Here is a 20,526-nt window from a genome sequence, read left to right as displayed (position 1 = left end):
CTTTGAAAATCATGGAAGAATATAATCATTTAGGTTTCAGCTGGACTTTCATTCCTCATGACTCCTTTATTACTTGCTTACATTTTGTCAATTGTATATTTGGTAGCTTAAGTGGTTAGCTGCGCCAACCCTAACAATTTGTCTTATAGTTATGACAGTTGGGTGTTGTAATTTTTTTGAGGTACGTATACTTTGTGTGACATGATTTACCTCAAATGAGAAATATTTTCCTTTGTAGTTTCGGAAGAGTGAAGTACATTGGCATCAAGGTTGAGGACATATGAAAACAGTTTATTTTGCTTTCTTTTTCTTCTGTTCTTCCGAACTGTACAGCTTCAGTTGAATCGCCCTGGGACATTTTATTTTGTTAAAAGCTCTTTCTAAATATAAGTTGTTGTTACTGTTCATCAACTTTCTTCTTCGTTTATCCCTAGGGACTCCTCTGGTCTCGTTTAGAATTAATGGGATTATAACCATCCCTCCTGACTTGAGATTTAGTTGACAATTTGCTCAACTCTGTTTTTGTCACTTAGTCCTGACGGTTTTTTTTCCAGAATTGCTAGTTTAGAATTGCTCGGTATTTTATTTTTATTATATTACGCTGACATGTGATTTAGATTTCCACTTAATGTAACCTTTCTGAAGATATATTGACTTAATAGTTCTGATCGGAATCCACTGTCTAAAAGGATGATGATAACTAGGTAACATTCGGAAGAGCATATTTATTTGCAAAGGAAATATTTACAGGATCACAGGGAGCCGAACCAAGGGGAGGACTCTTCAGAGGGCTGGCACAGGAAAGATTGGCCGAATGGCCACTGGCTGTTCCGAATGACTTCACGATTGAGTCAGCTGGAATTTAGAAAACAGTAAAGAAATATCTTATAAAGGCTTTTCAATAGAAACTGTGTGGCAAGAAAATAATTTATAATAATTGGGCCATTTGTTTCTTTTGATATTTATAGATGGTGTTGCAGTGGGGAATATTAGTGAGAAGAAAAGCAACCATGGAGCTTCTGAATTTCTGAATGCAATGAAGAACCAACAAACCTCAGCCATTGGAAGGATAGTCAACTGGACAGCAAAACACAGGGCAAAAAGGTCAACCTTCTTCCCAAATGGAGTTAAAATTTGTACCACAGAATCTATGAGACAGATCATGGCCAGTCACCTAGCATATTACAAGTTAAAGGGTAAGTTATTAACTTTGATGTTTAACCACTTTATATGAAGTTAGTTTGAAGTCGAATTGCTTACCTGTAAATGTGTGCCTGGCGACAAAAAGCTCTGGAACTTATTTCCCTTTAACTGTGTCACATTATTCAAGAAGGGCAGCTAAAAGCCAGGTAAGTACACACCAGTCAGTCTGAGATAGGGAAATTATTGTAAAAAATTCTGAGGGACAGGGGTAATAAACACTTGGAAAGGCAAGGATTGACCAGGGACAGTCAGCACAAATTTGTTGGTGGAAGATCCTGTCTGTTATGGTGCTGTGATGGTCAGCTGCTTACAGATATTGTTCCACTCAAGTGAACCGACAAAGAATTTTGGAGTTTTAAAATTAGCTTTTATTTACAAGGGTTTCTGCATGCTAGCTGGTGGTCAAGTCCAGAGCACTGGGTACAGAATTACACAATACTTCCAGATTTAATTACAAGTCATTAGCATATACCAATCAGAGGTATACATTTGTATAAAAGTTATCTGTGTCCACTCACAAATATTGATTAGGTTCACATCGTGCATAAGGTATTGATACTCCTAACCAATTACAACACATGTACATCTAAGTGATTAAAATATACAATTAGTGTAAAGGCTTGGATATGCTACCTGGTCGTTAACATAACTTGTGTCTGACTTGTAGATATTAATTATTATTCCCATGTCCAAGGGCCCTGGAACTTGTTGAATTCTCCTAGGCTGGGGACGTTTGATAGTTAAACAACCCTTATGTTAAAGTAATCAACAGTGTTGCTTCCCCATGTTATCGTTAGGATTGAATTGTTTATAGTGCATGAGGGTTGACAGCTGCGATATTTCTGCCTAAGAATTAATAGCCTCCAGTTTGTGCTCTTAGAAACTTACTGCTAGCAGTGTATATGATTTTTCTGTTGAACTGAATCTTTTAACCCTTTAAGTGAATATGATTCTTAGTATGAATACTAACATCCTTCATTGTCTAACTAATTTAATTGAGTTTATTGAAAAGGTGGCTAAATACTTTGAAGGTAGTGGTTGATGTGGTTTACATGGATATCAATAGGACCTTTGACAAGGCCCCACATGGAAGGCTGGTCCAGAAGGTTAAAGCCATTGGGATTCAAGACAATTGGATCCTAAATTGCATTGTTAGTAGGAGGTAAAAGATGATGGTGGAAGGGCTTTTATGATTGGAAATCTATGACCAGCGGTGTACCACAAGGGTCAGCGCTGGGACCCCTGCTGTTTGTTATATACATTAATGATTCAGAGATGAATGTAGAAGGTGTAATTAGTAAGTTTATAGATGATACGATAAAAACTACCAAATTAAATGAGGGAGTTCATATGTCCAAGGTGTGGAGACTGTGATAAGTAGAACTGCATATTTAGCCAGGTGTCCTGTTATACCCAGTGAAGAAAACCAATTCAGACTGTCATAGACACCACTGCAGTCCTAATGAGCCAAAACATCTACTCCTGGACTGTTCCATTGTTCTCCTCCACAGTTTCAATGATTAAGATAATTCTCTTAAACCAATATGGAATGCATAAAATACAGTTCCAAGGTGTATGATGTTCCAAGTAATTTTGCCTAAACAACAGCCTCCATATTGTTGACAGATGCTGAGTTTTCTCACCATCCTGTGTCCTTGTTTCAGATTCCAGCATCTGCAGCATTTTGCTTATTTTGGTCTAGATCTGTTGAGTGTGTTGGAAATAAACCCTCAAACCAAATTTAACTTGATAACAGCAGCTTAAACAAACTAAGCTCAAAATTCCTCACAAGGGCAATAACTCAAAAATGCAACACCCAGTTTAGGTTCTCCATTGCACTGATTAGTTCACAGCCGCGGATACAACGGGGGCTAAATTGAACAGCCCCTCAGAAATGGTGGTACATTGGCACACTGATTAGCACTGCTGCCTCACAGCGCCAGGGACTCGGATTCAATTCCAGCCTCAGATGACTGCCTGTGTGAAGTTTGCACATTCTCCCAGTGTCTGTGTGAGTTTCCTCCAGGTGCTCCAGTTTCCTCCAACACTCCAAAGATGTGCACGTGCATGTGACCATGATAAATTGCCCCTTAGTGTCAGGGAGATTAACAAGGTAAATATATGGGATTACAGAGTTAGAGCCAGGAAGGGATTGTTGTTGGTGCAGACTTGATGGGCTGAATGGCCTCTATCTGCACTATAAAGATTCTATGATTTAAAAAGTTACCTCATTTGCAATGTGCATGTACTCCCTGCTCATTCAATGTCATTCAGGCATTGTCCCACTTGTTTGTTACCGTGATTGTAGCACATAGTCATCGACTGAGCCATTAGCCTCACACACTTCATTGCAGCACGCTCTCTATAACCGATGATATAAAGATATGTAGAGGGACAGGTAATATTGAGGAAGCGGGGACTGCAGAAGGACTTAGACAGGTTAGGAGAGTGGGCAAAGAAGTGTCAGATGGAATACAATGTGGAAAAGTGAGGTTATGCAGTTTGGAAGGAGAAATGGAGAAATAGACTATTTTCTAAATGGGGAAATGCTAAAGAAATCAGAAACCCAAAGGGACTTGGGAGTTCAAGATTCTCTTAAGGTTAATGTGCAGGTTCAGCTGGCACTTAGGAAGGCAAATGCATTCATAGCGAGAGGGCTAGAATACAAAAGCAAGGATGTCCTTCTGAGGCTGTATAAGGCTCTGATATTGTGGAATACTGTGAGCAGTTTGTGTTTTGGGCCCTGTATCTAAGGAAGGATGTGCTGGCCTTGGAAAAGGTAGTCATGATGCGGAAATGCCGCTGTTGGACTGGGGTAAACACAGCAAGAAGTCTCATAACACCAGGTTAAAGTCCAACAGGTTTATTTGGTAGTAAATACCACGAGCTTTTGGAATGCTGTTCCTTTGTCAGGTGAGTGGAGAGTTCTGACCACAAACAGGGCATATAAAGTCCATGTAATCCATTCATCTATTGTGAAGCAAGAACTCACTTTTGTCAGAATGACAGCGTTCTGCCACTCTACCAATGCCCTTGCTGTTACCTGTCAGCCATTCAAGCCAGACTGCTGGTACCAATGCCAAGATGGTGCAGTTCCATACAGAGCATAACTGGTGTACCAGGCGCTGAAGAGTTTTGTTCTATAACTTCAGGGTTTCTGCTCAAACCAATTGCTCCCAAACATGGGTCCGTTAGCAACCAATCCTCTTGGAATTGAGCCCAAGAGGTTCCCTCACCCAGTTGTTGAAATCATTCATACCTGCTGCAGAGTTCAATGCTGAGTTCCAATGTTGTGATGGACTGACTTGTTACTCTTGGAGTTTATACGTCTGAAAAAGATGTCATAACACAACAAGGACATTTGTGGAGAGATGGCAGAAGCCGGGGGTTACCTCCCTTAGTGCAGAAAAGGTTAAGGGCATGTTCCATCCAGATGTTCAAAATTACGAGGAGATTTGATAGATTGGTTAGGATGAAACTGTTTCTGTTACCAGAGGATACAGATGTAAGACAATATACAAAAGGGAGAGGAGAGGGTTATATATTACACAACACCTTTTTAGGATTTGAATGTTCTGCCTGAAAATATTGTGAAAGCAGATTTAATAACTTTCTCAAAGAAATTGGATTTCAGCACTCCTTGTTTCTACAAGGACAAGAACCTGTATCGAATGTTTGGATATTACGTAATGAGTATTTTTTATCTGCTACATGACTTACCTGCAGTTTCATTTTGCATTTGAAGTATTTTGGAGAATGACGTTATGATAGGTATCAGTGTAACTTTGTCAGTGTGATATCTGTATGATAAGCAATACATTATTATCCACATCTTTCTACAATTGCTCCTTGTGGCATGCTTTAAAACTTCTAAATAATATCTATTGTACTTGAAAGTCACTCTCTCAGTTCAACCTTGTTATATCCTAGGTGAAGCTACTCAAACACACGGTTTATAGAATCATAGAAACCTTACAGTGCAGAAAGAGGCCATTCGACCCATTCGAGACTGACCTGCAATCCCAACCAGGCCCTATTCCTGCAACCCTACATATTTTCCCTGCTAATCCTCTAATGCTAGGGTCAATTTATCATGGCCAATCAACCTAACTTGCGCATCTTTGGATGTGGGAGGAAACTGGAGCACCCAGAGGAAACTCACACAGACAGTGACTCAAGGCTGGAATTGAATTCAATTTCCTGTGAGGCAGCAGTGCTAACAGCTGTGCCACTGTGCCACAGTTATCAGTATATAGTAGCTTCAGATGACTCAAGTTCATTATCTGTGGCCACATCTGTACTATTCTTCAGGTCTTCACCCTTCCCCTGGATAATGACACCACGTTCATCATCCACGTGATCCTTTTTGACATCTTCTGTACCCGCCGCACATTAGCGATTAGCCATTAACTTGAACAAACGTGCCAGTAATACTTCATTCCATCTACAGTCAGCTGCTGGCTTTCTTGCGTGAAGAAAGTTTCTGAGGTTCTGTGCTCTTAAAGCAATACAGAAACATATGAATTATCCAGACAGAAAATACCAAGATCCATCTCGTTTATTTCCTATCATCCTGATCTGGTTACATTTCTAGTCAGCAGTGATCCACAGATCATTGAAGGTAGAGCAATTAATGTTGATAATGCTGTTGTACAACAAGGGGTGATGGTTAGATTCCTTTGAGTTGGAGATGGTCATTCTCTGATACTTGTGTGGCACAAGTGTTATTTGCCACTCAATCCAACTGGAATGTAATCTAGGTCTACTTCCTTATATGTGAAGTTGCAAATGTAACTGTACAATCTACAATCATTAATGGATATCTCCATTTCGAACCTTATGATGAAGGGAAAACCATTGATGAAGCCATTAGATTTGGTTGGGCCTAGGACACTGCCCTGCAGAACTCCTGCCTCAATATCCTGAAACTGGGATATTGACTTCCAACAGCTACAACCTATTTCTTTGTGCTAGCGATGCTTCCAACCAATGGAAGAGATTTTTCTCACACTTCCTTTAACTTCAGCTTGATGAGGATTCTATGATGCCATCATCGGTCGAAAGGCAATCACCCTTACCTTGCCTCCGGAGTTCAACCCTTCTGTCCATGTTTGATCCAAGGATATAATGAGAATTGCTGCCCAATCTAAGCGTTGGTGAGCAGATTGTTACTCAGTTATTGCCGCACTGTCAGTGAGGCTGATTGGATGGTTATTGATTGGATTGTCTTATAGACTGTAGAACAGTACAGCACAGGAACAGGCCCTTTGGCCCACGATATTGTGCTGAACATGATGCCAAATTAAACAAATCCCTTCGGCCTGTCTTGGTCAATATCCCTCTATCCGTTGCACTTAATGTGCTTACCTAAAAGTCCCTTAAACGTCCCTACAGTATCTGCCTGCACCACCACCCCTGGTAACATGTTCCAGCCACTTACCACACTGTGTAAAATACTTGCCCCTCACATCTCCCTTGAATTTTTCCCCTTTCACTTTAAGTGCATGCCCTCGAGTATTAAACATTTTAACTCTGGGGAGAAAGATTCTGACCGCCCTGTGTTTTGTGGACAGGACGTACCTGGGCAATTTTCCACATTGCTGGGTAGATGCCAGTGTTGTAGCTGTACTGGAACAGCTTGGCTAGAGGTTCAGCAATTTCTAGAGCACAGATATTCAGTACCACAGCTGGAATGTAGTCAGGGTGGAATTTTTTAGTTTTGTTTTGAAACATCCTCCATCAGGGGGAAAAGCAGAATGCAGCCCACCAACAGCCTTGCCAGGTTTCCCCGCCATACCTTTAAACATTTTGAAAATAAATAAGGAAGGGCGGGTCCCACAACATCATGCTAGAGGAGTGATTCATTAACTGATGGAGGCCAGCCAGTGGTAATCAGTGAGGTTTGTTTGAGTCAATGCTGAGGAGTCGCAGGGCTACTTCCTCCCAAGTGTATATCTCATTGCTCCTCTCTCTAATGCATCTTACCATGTTAATGGGACAGGACATATCCAGGGGTGGTGACGGAGGTGTACGGGACATCAGCTAAAAGATATGGGCTGCATTCTTCGACCTCTCCCGCAGCTGGGATTCTCCAGTCCCGCTGCAGTGAACAGAGATTTGACTGAGTTCTTCCTGGCAGCAGTAGATGGGTGTGAGAGACCAGAGAATTCCAGCCATGATTCTGTCGGTACATTCAAATCTCGCCTTAGGAACAGAGCTCCCAATTTTGGCATAATTCCCCAGCTCTTAGTGAGCGAACTTTGCAAGGTTGACTAAACAGGGTGTATCTTTATGAAGAGAGCATAAAGCCAACTAAAGTTCTTTGTGAAGAGAGAATAGAACTCTGATAAAGGGTCATCCTAACTCAACGTTGGCTCTATTCTCTCTCCACAGACGCTGTTAGACCTGCAAAGATTTTCCAGCATTTTCTGTTTTTGTTTCAGATTCCAGCATCCACAGTATTTTATCATTATCAGAGTATGCCTTTGTTGGTTACCATGCCTCAATCTATGTCAGGGATTCTGTCCAATTTTTTTCAATATTTTTATAGCAGTTTGATACAAGTGAGTGGCTTACTCAACAATTTCAGATAGCAGTTAAGAGTCAGCTAGGTTGATATGGGTCTGCAGTCACTTATAAGCAATGACAGATAAATTGGGCAGATTTCCTTCCCTCGCTGGCATGCAATAGATTTTAACACTGATCTAAGAGTTTCATGTTCTCTGTGAGAACTAGTCTTCTTCCAGATTTATTTCACTAATCATTATATTGTGGCATTCTAACATTGTCAAGAGATGTGAGACTTTGTTAGGAACAAAAATATGTCAACTGATAAGAGAAACTTGGTACAGGGGTTTGCAATCCTGGAGGAGAGCTCCAGTCTCTGCTTGTTTATAACATGACTGCTCAATGATTCTGCCTGAGAGAGGATGCCACCTTCTGAGGTGATCACAAATTCTAATTTTCTGTTGGTCCCTCAAGATAAGTGACTCACTTCTGCTGTGTTGTCTTAAAGACACCACACAAATTAAATTTACTTCCACAGATTCCATGGTGGGATTTGAATTTACAACTCAGAAGTATAAATCCAATCCTCTGGATTAACAATCCAGTAATATAACATTATGCAAACGTTCCCATCCATTTGCTGATCTTCCCTCACTCAGAATTGTTGAGTCTCCCCTCACAACTGTTGGGAACCATTCCAAGTATCTGGGGCTGTGGCCCTCTCCTGCCCTCTGCCAAGTTAATTGATAGTGGGATTTGAACCCGTGCCCCCAGAACTTTAGCCTGAATTTCTAGCCCAGTGACACTACGACTCTTCCACTTTCTCCTGATCATTACAAAAGTGTCACCATTATTTCTGAAAGTTCAGTGTAATCCTGAGAATGTGCCTGAGAAGATAAAAATGATCTCTTATGCACTCAATCTACTGACTAATTACATTTCCTAGTTACATTGAAGAATGTAGAAAAATTCTATTCTCAGAAATTAAACTGAGGAGCATTGGGCAAATTATGCAATTACCAGAAAAGGGCTTCCTTTCACTTCATAAATCTATCACTTTTATGGAGGATAAAGCCATGTTAAAGCTTTTGCTTCAAATTTGCTGTTATAACTGAGATAATATCAAGTATGTCCTTTCTTTCATTCTCTAGACTTCAAGTTGGCTTCTAATCCTGTTAGTAGCTGTTCTAAACATTTTCTAGAGGTGTGCTTCTGAAATCATCCTGTCATTTCCCACACTTCCATCTTATTGGAAATGTCTTCAATTCTAGGGCATTTATTGTGCTCATCATGTTACTAAGAACGCTGGTACCTCTTGTCTTCTGCTATTAGCTCTCTGTCTGCCTGCTGGTCAGAGATTCTTAGATTCAAGCCTCTCCCTGGACTTTTAAGCATATAATTGATGCTGTCTCTATGATGTAGTAATGACGGTGCTACAATGTCAAAGATCCTGTCCTCTGAAGGAGATGTTAAATAAAGACCCCTTCGACACTCGCAAGTCACAATAGATGATTCCATGACACGACTGAAAAAGTAGCAGCAAAGATGTCCTGGTCAATATTATTTGTCACTCAACCAAGATACCTGATCATTTAACTTATTAGAGTTCAAGCTTGAACAGGTTGCTGTGGTAACCACTTTTCAAAAGGACTTCCTTGGCTGCAAAGCACTTGGGATTGTTCCGAGGTGACAAAACTAGGAATAACAAATGCTACATGTATTTGGCTCCATCTATCTTATTGGACCAGTCCACCCGTCAGACCTTCTGTTAGACCAAACAGCTCGGAGCCATTTAGCTCCGAAACATTTCTCCTTCTAGAGGTTCCACATCCTGATGATGCTGGGGTTTTTGTCTTTTATTGTGGGTGCCTGTTTCTGCACAAAACCCGTCCAACCCCCCAACAATTTCCTTCTTCTAATTTATAACCTCTTTCTCACACCACAATTGCCGTTTGATGATAAAAATGAACAGAGACAAATGCTGCAAGGTTCTGTTGCATGGCCCCCATATTGACAGCACTAAGTATACTGTCTCAGGTCTATGTTGGTCCCATGTGCCTTTGCTCACATCCCTGCTACAGACAGCACCAGATGTTATTTTAAACATGTCATTCATTTTCACAACCATTTTCACATCAATCCTACAATGCAAAAGGAGACCATTTAGCCCATCAAGTCTGCACCAAACTCTTCGACAGGGCATCCCACATAAACCCAATCCCTGTAGCTCTACGTATTTACCCTATTAATCTCCTTATCTACATATCTTGGGACTAAGGGGCAATCTGGCATGACCAATCCATCTAATCTGCACATTGTTGAACTGTGGGAGGAGACCGGAGCACTTGGAGGAAACCCATGCAGACGCAGGGAAAATGTACAAATTTCATACAGACAGTAACCCAAGGCCAGAATTGAACCCGGGTCCCTGATGCTATGAGGCAGCAGTGCTAACCATTGTCCAGATGTACCAGAACAATGTAGAGTAGGCAAACTGTGACATTAATCAGTGCATCAACACTCCAGCTATCATCTTTTTACCTCACATGGTTGAACATATCTACAGGGCTTGTGAACCATTTTCACATCACAGCAGATTAGTTTTTTTGGCTGTTGGCTGAGTTTATAGCTGTGTTTGGAGGTCTACAATGTTATTTTAAAGTCGATGAAGTCTACCAGAAGTGGTATGGTCCATAGGTGCCATAGGTTCTCACTGCAAGTGTTCAGCTTAGACCACTTGCTCCCAGACATGGGTGCAAGGGTTCCAATCCCCAAGGTCTGCAGCATGACAGGGGGAACGAGGAGAGACGACACACAGCAGAACAAGCTCTTCAAATTAAGAGAAGGAAAGAGGAGAGAAGGTATGTAGTGGAGGTTACATCCACCCAGCCTCTTCAAGGTGCAATTCTGTTACTTCAACCTCCCCAACTGTAACTTCTCCATTTCAGTAAGGAGATACTCATTGTAAGTTGTCAACTACAGCCTCGGAGCAGAACAAGGAAGGCACTGCCAGTGGACGTAAAGGTGACTCATGACATAAACCTCTTTGCACCAAATACAGAAAATGCTGGAAAATCTCAACAGGTCTGACAACACCGGATAGCATGGTGGCACAGTATTTAGCACTGTTGTCTCACGGCGCCAGTGTCCCGGGTTCAATTTCCAGCTTGGGTCACTATCTGTGTGGAGTCTACATGTTCTCCTTGTGTCTGTGTAGGTTTCTTCCGGATGTTCTAGTTTCCTCTCACAGTCCAAAAGATGTGCTGGTCAGGTGCATTGGCCATGCTAAATTCTCCCTCAGTGTACCTGAACAGGCGCTGGAGTTTGGTGACTTGGAGATTTTCACAGTAACTTCATTGCAGTATTAATGTGAGCCTACGTGTGACACAAATAAATAAACTTTAAAAAACATCTGTATAGAGAGAATAGAGCCAACATTTTGAGTCAGGAAAAATTGGCTCAATTCTCTCCCCAAGATTCTGTCAGGCCTAATGAGATTTTCCAGCATTTTCTGTTTTTTGTTTCAGATTCCAGCATCCACACTATTTTGCCTTTATAAATCTCTTTGCATCTGGCTGCTTTCAGAGTGGATGATGTTGCAGCATCTCACGGTTTTATAAGGAAGGTCACTGGCTTTGCATGCAGAGTGAGGAGATTTTACAATCTCTCTTGCCAATAAGGAGCAAATTAAGCAGAGGGAGGCTATCGTAGCTACCGTATGGTACAGGGTGTTATTGACTGCACATGGATCATTTTGTGGGCGCCACATGTAATTTGATGGATATAACATAGCCACAGATGGTTCTACTCCTTCAGTGTCCAACCAGTGAGCAATCACACTCAGCAGATCATGCAGGCCAATGTTCCAGCCTGTCCTAACTTCAGCAACTGAGCCAACAACAGAAACCAAAGGGGAGCCACTGGATGACAAGATTAGCTTATAGCTCTGGTGTTAATCCATGGACAGCATGTATATAATGAGAATCATGATGCCATACAAGATATCATTGAGCAGATCACTAGAGTGCTTAAAACAACGCTGCTGCTACCTGGGCCACTCTAGACTGTCCTGCCCTCTCAGAGAATGTGTTGTTATAGAACCATAGAACATTACAGCACAAAAACAGGCCTTTTGGCCCTTCTTGGCTGTGCCGAACCATTTTTCTGCCTAGTCCCACTGACCTGCGCCTGGACCATATCCCTCCACACCCCTCTCATCTGTGTATCTCCTGCATCCTGCACATCTTCACCATCATGGGGACACATACCTTGTCTGTACCACCTTCAAACCGAGTAGCTGAGGAGGAGGAAATGGAAAAGAAGAGAAAGGGATGAGGCAACAACACATTGCCAGAAATCTCTGTGATCAGGCGTCCGACTGTGGATGCAATCCATTTCTTATAAACAAACAGTCCCTTTGTTGCGCATTGGTTTCCACAGCAACAAACGCATGGCTTGGGATTGAGTTTCGATCTGGAGATTACAATCAGGGAGATTCATGTTATCAGATTTCAGTGAGATCTCACAGATTAACAGATTGGGATAGTACAAATATTGTAATTCCTGTTTAATTTTCCTTCTTCACATTCAAAGTGCCAAAATCATAATACTGATATGATTTCATTTTCTTCTATTTAACATCATGTCTTAAGTTTAATTGTCAAAGCTATTAAGTTGCTCTTAATTACAATTACACAACAGCTTTAGTGTTATATGTTTCCATGACTGCAAAACACAGGGTCTCTGGTGCAATGTGTAGTGTCCCTGCCTCTGAGGCAGAAGCTCCAGATTCATGTCCCCAGGACTTGTTGGCCAAGGAAGGTACATTCATAATGCGGTTGAATGTCAACCTGTAAATCCTGCCAGTCAGCCTGTTAGTCCTTACTGCCAATAGCTGGCAGTAAAAGCAGGAGAGATGCCTGGTCAGCATACTTGAAGTGGGATGGTGCCCCTCAAGGTATAAATCTCTGGTGACAGCTTAACAACCTGTTCTGAGATTAATAACTATGAAAACAGATAAAAATGTGCCATAATGTATCACTAGGTGCATGAGGAGAATAGGAATAGATGGTAAACAGTGATGCAGAGCAATTAAAAATGATGGTAGCTATAACTCAAGTATGGGATCAAAAAAACTGCCTTACCTGACCTTTTGCACACTTTTACCTACATTAAATATAAATGTGCAGACATTGCTGAAACTCCTACTTTCCTCCTTAATTTGAACTGGCAGGGAAAGGTGCTGCACATTCTTATCTATTTACAAGCTGAGTTTACATGCCTCCCGTTGTAGCACTCAGATACAATGTGGTTTCTGCTGGTTCTGCAATGAAAGCTGTGAATTGGCTATCGGAGTTTGCATTATGGGTTGGGTCCATAAATGCGATAATGATGTTAGCCACCACTTCCACACTAGAAAGGGTGGTCCCCAAGCTCTTCACAAAGCTCTCTGTGAGGTTCATGCCAGGCTCCTCCATGCTCCGTGACAGCTACAATGGGCTTTCTGGCAAAGCTGTCAATTCACCAGGCATTTCTCAGGCAGGTACATCAGTTTTTCCTGTGGTTGCTCCAGTGTAGTCCTCAACCAAATCCTCTGCTGCTGTAAGGTCACCCCTGGTTCCTCCAGTCATGGTGAGCGTCTTCTCCTCTGCTGGGTTGAAGTTATACAGCTGTGCCTGTCCCCTACACATTCCACCTGCACTGAGTCATAGAGTCATATTCATACAGCATATTCATACAGCGCAGAAAGAGTCCCTTCAGCCCATAGTGTCTGCACCTATCTATTTTAATCCCATTTTCCAGCACTTGGTCCAAAGTCTTGTGAGCTATGACATTTCAAGCTCAGCTAAATGCTTCTTAAATGTTGTGAGGATTCAGGCAGTGAGTTCCAGATTCCCACCATCCTCTGGGTGAAGAGGTTTTTCCTCAAATTCCCTCTAAATCTCCTGCCCCTTACCTTAAATCTATACTCCTTGGTTATTGAGCCTGCTACTAAGGGGAACAGTGTCTGCCTATCTCTGTTCCTCATAATTTTGTATAGCTCAATCAGAGCCCCCATCAGTCTTCCCTGTTCTAAGGAGAACAGCCACAGCTTATCAAGTCTCGCTCCATAGCTGAAACCCTCAGCCCAAGCAACATCCTGGTGAATTTACTCTGCACCCTCTCGAGTGCAACTGGGACTCACAGATTTCAGATTTTGGGCAAAAGATATGGGAAGAATATGAGGAAGAACTTTTCAAAGCAGTGAGTGGTAGAGTCATAGAAGCTCTACAGTGCAGAAAGAGGCCATTCAGCCCATCAAGTGTATACCGACAACAATCCCACCCAGCTGCTATCCCCATAACCCTACATATTTCCCTACTAATCCTCCTGAAACTAAGGGTCAATTTAGCGTAGCCAGTCAACCTAACCAGCATATCTTTGCAGTGTTGGAGGCAACCAGAGCACCCAGAGAAAAGCCATGCAGACACAGGGAGAATGTGCAAATTCCACACAGCCAGTGACCCGAGGCTGGAATTGAATCTTGTCCCTGGCACTTTGAGGCAGCAGTGCTAACCACTGTGCTGCCCACAAGGATGGTGGAAGTAGAAACAATGATTTCAAAAGGAAATTTGATAGGTACTTGAAGGAACTGAACTTGCACTGGGATGGAGCGGGCGGGGGGGAGCGGAATTAACTGGATTGTTGTGGGGCAGAACTGGCGTGGGTCGAATGGCCTCCTTCTGTGCCATATGACTGAAAAGTAGGTCATAAGCTGCAATACCAATGTCGCCCGTATTTAGCACAAGGCAGCATTTTTGTAAAACGTGGAACAACAGCCCAGAGGATTGTTAAGGGCTGATTGACAATTAAATAGCCTGCTAAAGCCCAGTAAAGAGGTGGTATGTCATCTTAGTAATAGCAACAGCTGCCTGCTGAACAGGAGTGAATAAGTTGCTGCCGAGAATGGAGTGCCATTTAAAACAATGCTCAGCTTTCAGTGTGCACTCTCTGTCTGAAATCAATCAGTCTGAAAAATAACTTTGATGCACGTCAAGAGACTGTGTTGCTCTACCTTATTGGACATCTTGTAGAAGCTAACAAGAGAGAGGGCGTGATCGGTCATGGACATCTTGCTGAGTGGCTCCATTCTTCTGCTGGAGAAATGGGAGGAAAAGATCAGACAGAGTACCATCAGTTAACATAGGAGAAGGGGACAGGAGAGTGAGGGCAGCTCTCAATAAAATATCATGTCCACCCAAGGTATTCAAAGACAGCTAAACCCACATTCATATAGCCAAAGATGAGGGCATTATCTAAACTCTGAGGTGTTAAGAAGAGAAAGAGATTCCACTCGCTCAGTGTGCAGTTTGTCTTATTCAGGGAATTGCGTCACTGCATTAATGTTGAAAGAGTTATCCATCTCATAGATCTTTGAACTCCAGTATATGTAAATACTGGACTAGCCATAGCTATTAGCTGATACTCTTCACCACTAGTGCAATGTTCTCTTTAAGCTACACAGCCACAGGGCTGGGCAGAAACCCAACAGTCCTCATGTAGGCTACACAAACGTTGACTCCTTTAAATTAGTGTGCATCATGGCAGCGCAAAAAACTTTAAAAGGGCTGAATAATTAAATAAATCACTGTGACCTCCAAAAAATAGAGGCAACGTTGCTCTGATAGCCTAGCTCATGATTTCCCTGTGAAACCCCAGACACCAGCTGAGCACTCCTGTGGTGAGAGTCCCCTTCCACTGGGAATATCACTGAGCAGGCGAATGAGATCCTAAAGCAGAGATTTCGACGCCTTACCCTGCTCCTGCTGCACTCTGCCAGGATGTTGCCCAGATTCTTGTTGTCACACTCAATGCTTGCGTGGGACCAGTAATTACCATCAGTGATTTGCCAGAGAGTCAAGCTCAGAAACTGAAAGAGGAGAAGCAGGGAGATCCTTGCTGGGCCCCTCGTGCTGTGAGGCAGCAGTGCTACCCACTGTGCCACCTTGTCACCACTTGCCCTCATCTAATTAAAGAGCACTTTTGAAAGACCATCGCCCACCATCAGAGCACTGTTGTTGCCACATGGTGCCCCTTTAGATTCAGCAGGCAGCCCATCGCCACACAGGTTGGCGGACTCTGCATTTAAGCATGGGTGAACTGATGGTGGATTCCTCCACCCCCACTCAACAAGATCATAGGTTTTCAAACTTTGTTTTGTTTATCTAAATCCATCTGCCACTTTCTGTAACGTAGTCCTGTGAGGACATCATTGCTTGAAGGATGGAGGCATAGTTGTAATATTACTGGACTAGTAATGCAGAAGACCAACTGAATGCATCAGAGACATTAGTTTAATCTCACTATGGCATCTGGGAGGATTTAAATTCAATAACTTAGTTAATGTGGAAAAAAATGTAAATGTCATTTAAGAAGAATTGTGAAATTACCAGATTGTGATTGAGAACCGATTTGGTTCACGAATACCTCTCAGGGGAGGGATTTGTCAGTCCTCACCTGGTCTGGCCAATGTGTGACTCCAGATAGAAACAAAGTGACCTCTGACATGGCCCAGCAATGATGTAGAGATGCCGGCGTTGGACTGGGGTAAACACAGTAAGAAGTCTCACAACACCAGGTTAAAGTCCAACCAGTTTATTTGATAGTAATCTCACAAGCTTTCAGAAATGCTGTTCCTTTGTCAGGTGTGTGGAAGGTCCTGGTCAGAGAAAGGCGTATAAAGGAACACACAGTTTACAGAATACTGATTGGAATGCAAGTCTTTACAGCTAATCTGATATTCAAGTCTTAAAGATGTAGACAATGTGAGTGGACATAGCATTAGCATAGGTTAAAGAGATGTGTATTCTTTCCAGACAGTACAGTAAGTGAGATTTTACAAGCCCAGGCAAGTCATGGGGGTTACAGATAATAAGACATGAACCCCAGATCCCGGTTGAGGCCGTCCTCATGAGGCTATCAGTCTCTGCTCAGCAACTCTGCGCTGTCATATGTCGTGAAGGCCACATTGGAGAATGCTTATCCGAAGAACAGAGACCGAATGCCCGTGATGGCTGGAGTGTTTCATGACTGTTGTTTTTTCACTGATTATGAGGTTACGTTCACTGCTTAGTTGTTCCTTTATATCTGATTTGCTGATTTGAAAGGCCACTTTTAAACCTTCTTCACCATACTGGACTCAACTGATTATAAAAGTCTGAATCATTAAAAAAAAGAAGCAGTAATAGGCTCCATGAGTTTGTTCCACCAAAATAAAATCATGGCTAATCTTCTACATTGATTGGCACACTTGGCCTAATTTTCATATCCTTTTACTCTCTTAGAATCCAAAAATCTGTTGAATACACTGAACATCTGAGCAACCACGGACATTTGGCAACATTCCCACACACGCCCTTGTCCCGTGGTGAATTACATTCATGTGTGCAACTACATAAGAAAATTTAAATGGAAAGCGCATTGAAAAACTGACCAATCACAATAGAACATTAAAAGGAATATTTTTCTTTGGAGCGGAGGATGCCAAAGATTCATGACCCACCAAATTTCAACTCATCTTAGTCAGGAATGGAAAATGCCTCATCCTGAAATTTTTCTCCTTGATCTGGGATCACGAGGCAGGGAACCTGCCTCTCAGCATGGAGTGGAACTTCCAACTGGTGGTGTTCCCAGGTAGCTTCTGCCTTTATCTTTCTAGATGGAAGTGGTCGTGGGTTTGGAAGGCGCTGTCAAAGGAGCCTTGGTGAGTTCCTGCAGTGTATCCCGTACTTGGTACACATGGCTGCTGTTGTGTGTCAGTGGTGGAGGGAGGGAATGTTTGTGTGAGGGGTACCAATCAAGTGTCCTGGATGGTGTCAATCTTCTTGAGTGTTGTTGGAGCTGCACACATCCAGGCAAGTGGGGAGTATTCCATTACACTCCTGATTTCTGTCTTGTGGACAGGCTTTGGGGAGTCAGGAGGTGAGTTACTGTCTGCTACTCTTGTAGCCACAGTATTTATATGGCTAGTCCAGTTCAGTTTCTGGAGAATGGTAGCTCCCCAGAATATTAATTGAGGGGCATTAAGCAATGGTGATGCCATTCACTGTCAAGAAGTGATTGTTTGATTCTCTCTTGTTGAAGATTGCCTGGCATGTGTGTGGCGCGAGTGTTACTTGACACTTTGTCAGCCCAAGTCTGGATTTCATCCAGATCTTACCGCATTTAGACGTGGACAGTGTCAGTATGTGAGGAATCGTCAGTAGTGCAGAACATTGTGCAGTCATCGTGAACATCCCCATTTCTGACCTCATAATGGAAGGAAGGCCATTGATGAAATATTTGAAGATAGTTAAAGATAGGATACTACCCTGAGGAAATCCTACAATGATGTCCTGGGACTAAAATGATTGATACCCAACCACCACAGCCATCTTCCTTTGTGCCAGGTATGACTCCAACCAGTAGAGGGCTTTTCCCCTCAATTTCCATTGACTCCACTGAGCTAGGCCTCCTTGATGCTATACTAAGTCAAATGCTGTTTGTTGACATAACCCTAAGTGCTATCATTATAGAAGTATGAATCATAGAACCCCTACAGTGCAGAAGGAGGCCATCTGACCCACCAATATGGCACCGACAACAATCCCACCCAGGCCCTATCCCTTAACCCCATGTAGTTACCCTAACACCACAGGATAATTTACCATAGTCAATCCACCTAACTCGCACATCTTTGAAAAGGGTAACAAATGAATGTTTGACTGCTTTCCACACCCTACCCTAATCACAGTCTGTCCAGCTTGACTGACAGATCAAAGAGATTATTAAAGGATTAGCTGTCCTTGAAGTGAAGTTATGAATATAATGCTTAATTTTACAAAGGATTCAGTGCTTGAAGGGATTTAAAAGTGTTGAGCGGCTCTTCATGAATGAAAGGGCTTTTTGTACATCATGATGTTTACATTAGATATTTCAAATTTAATTTTATTTAATCTCAGCTTGTCTTTAATGGGTACTGCGTGAATTGACATGGATTGTGTAAGGGCAAAAGGGTGGGGAGAGGCATAAATTGGCAGAGTTGGCACTATGTGAGCTTATGGGCCAGGACATAGGTTAGCATGAGTTGGCGTGTAGGCACTGGGAAGTCAACGCGAGAGTGAAGGAGTGTGAGGAATGAGTGATAGAGACATTAATGTTTAAGAAAACAACTTTCATTTCCTGTACTGGCTGAGGTTATTCTTGAAGGCCCGCATTCTCCACTGCCTGAGGTGTGGCGATCCTCAGGTTAAATCACCTGAGTTCTTCTTTGAGTTCTCCCACTCAAAATCACATTTGCTTCTTTTGGAAATCACTTTAAGTCTTCTCATTCTTGATCCTTTTATGAGCTGGAGCAGGTTCTCCCTATCTACACTGTCCAGTTCCCTCATGTTTTTGGACAACTCTATCAAATCTCCACTTAGCCACCTTCTGTCCAAGGAGAACGGTCCCAATCATCCTCATAACTGAACTTTCTCATCCCTGGAACCACCTCATAAACCTTATTACTTGCTGTAGTTTAAGTTATAGGTGGATTAAATTTAAAAAATACCTGTCGTATGAACCACCATAAATATTGAAGATAAAAGCCAACAGCTCACTCCCACTCTCACTAAATTCCCAGCTGATGATTGCATTTGAAAAGTGCTTCACTGATTGTAAAGTGGCTGGGGGCATCCTAAATTTGTGAGAGGCAAAATATAAATGCAAGTTCTTTCCATCTTTGATGTCAATATATTGAATTGAAGGGAATAATTTTCAGGTGGGGAGCAAGTTACTGAATGAGTCAGAGTAGTGTAAATATGACATGGACATATATCATAGTTCCTTCATTGTCACTGGATCAAAATCCTGAAATTTACTACCTCAGACTGTTATGGGAATTATTTCCCCACTTACAATCATAGAGTCATACAGCACAGAAAAAGCCCTTCGTCCCATCGAGTCTGCACCAATTTCTACCATTAAAAGCGCACTAATTCCATTTTCCTGCACTTGTCCCATATCCTTGAATGTTAAGATATTTCAAGTTCAGCGTTTCAGGAGCATGGCCCTGTGCCACAACCTCCTAAAGGCCGATAAAGGATGAGCACTAAATGCCCATCTTGCAAGTGACACCCAAGTTAATAAAAGGTTTCATTTACTTTGTCCTGTATCTACTGTATGCTAGCCTGATCTGGGAGTCATTTGCACTTGTATTTATTTGCCTTCACTATACAAGGAGAAAACATTTGATAAAACCAAACCCCAGAATTCATTTAATTTCTCAGTGAAACCTCCCAGTTTCTCAGTATCTTGCCTCCTCTGACGACAGCTAGTCAATTATTGGGTAGATTAGTGAACATCTGCTTGATGTTCTTTCACATCAAGAATGCTACAAAGCTGAAACAGGAAGTGTTAGTTTACTGTCTCAATGACAGGGTGGGTGACATTGAATTGTACAGATGGCAAGATCTTGCTTTTAGTGCTTCTCTGAATCAACTTAGCTGGTTGGCAGAGTGGGAATTAAATTTCCCAGATATCCCCGAGATTGTCTGAAAATCCACGACATAGATCTTGAGTTTGCACAATAGCAATGGAAATAAAACTTAGAAGCAATCTAGGGGACAGCCAGTTATCTATCAACAATTTCATACTGTCACACAAACTTGTACAACTGAGTGAAGGATTGGGCTCGGCTCTGGTCAATGGTCTTTTCGGACAAAGTGGAGATCACTTGCACCTTACTTGACACCATGAATCACAGTGTGTGTGAATTTGTGTTTGGAGGGTATGAATCATAGAATTTCAGCAGTGCAG

At 42.2% G+C, this 20,526-nt stretch overlaps 1 protein-coding gene across 2 annotated transcripts in view; it reads left to right on the top strand.

The window, feature by feature from the left end:
• Positions 1-20,526, top strand: part of LOC145350874 (interphotoreceptor matrix proteoglycan 1-like) — a 107,806-nt gene that overhangs the window by 15,807 nt on the left and 71,473 nt on the right. For both annotated transcript variants that reach the window (XM_080200280.1, XM_080200281.1), the window contains exon 2: positions 969-1,196. In XM_080200280.1, coding sequence (XP_080056406.1) covers positions 969-1,196 — 228 coding nt within the window. The remainder of the gene's footprint in view (positions 1-968; positions 1,197-20,526) is intronic.

This window comes from Carcharhinus amblyrhynchos, chromosome 12, assembly GCF_965287045.1.
Source record: "Carcharhinus amblyrhynchos chromosome 12, sCarAmb.v2.hapA, whole genome shotgun sequence".
Lineage (NCBI taxonomy): Eukaryota > Metazoa > Chordata > Chondrichthyes > Carcharhiniformes > Carcharhinidae > Carcharhinus > Carcharhinus amblyrhynchos.
The sequence above is the reverse complement of the archived record's forward strand: the minus strand, read 5'-3'. Positions and strand labels throughout refer to the sequence as shown.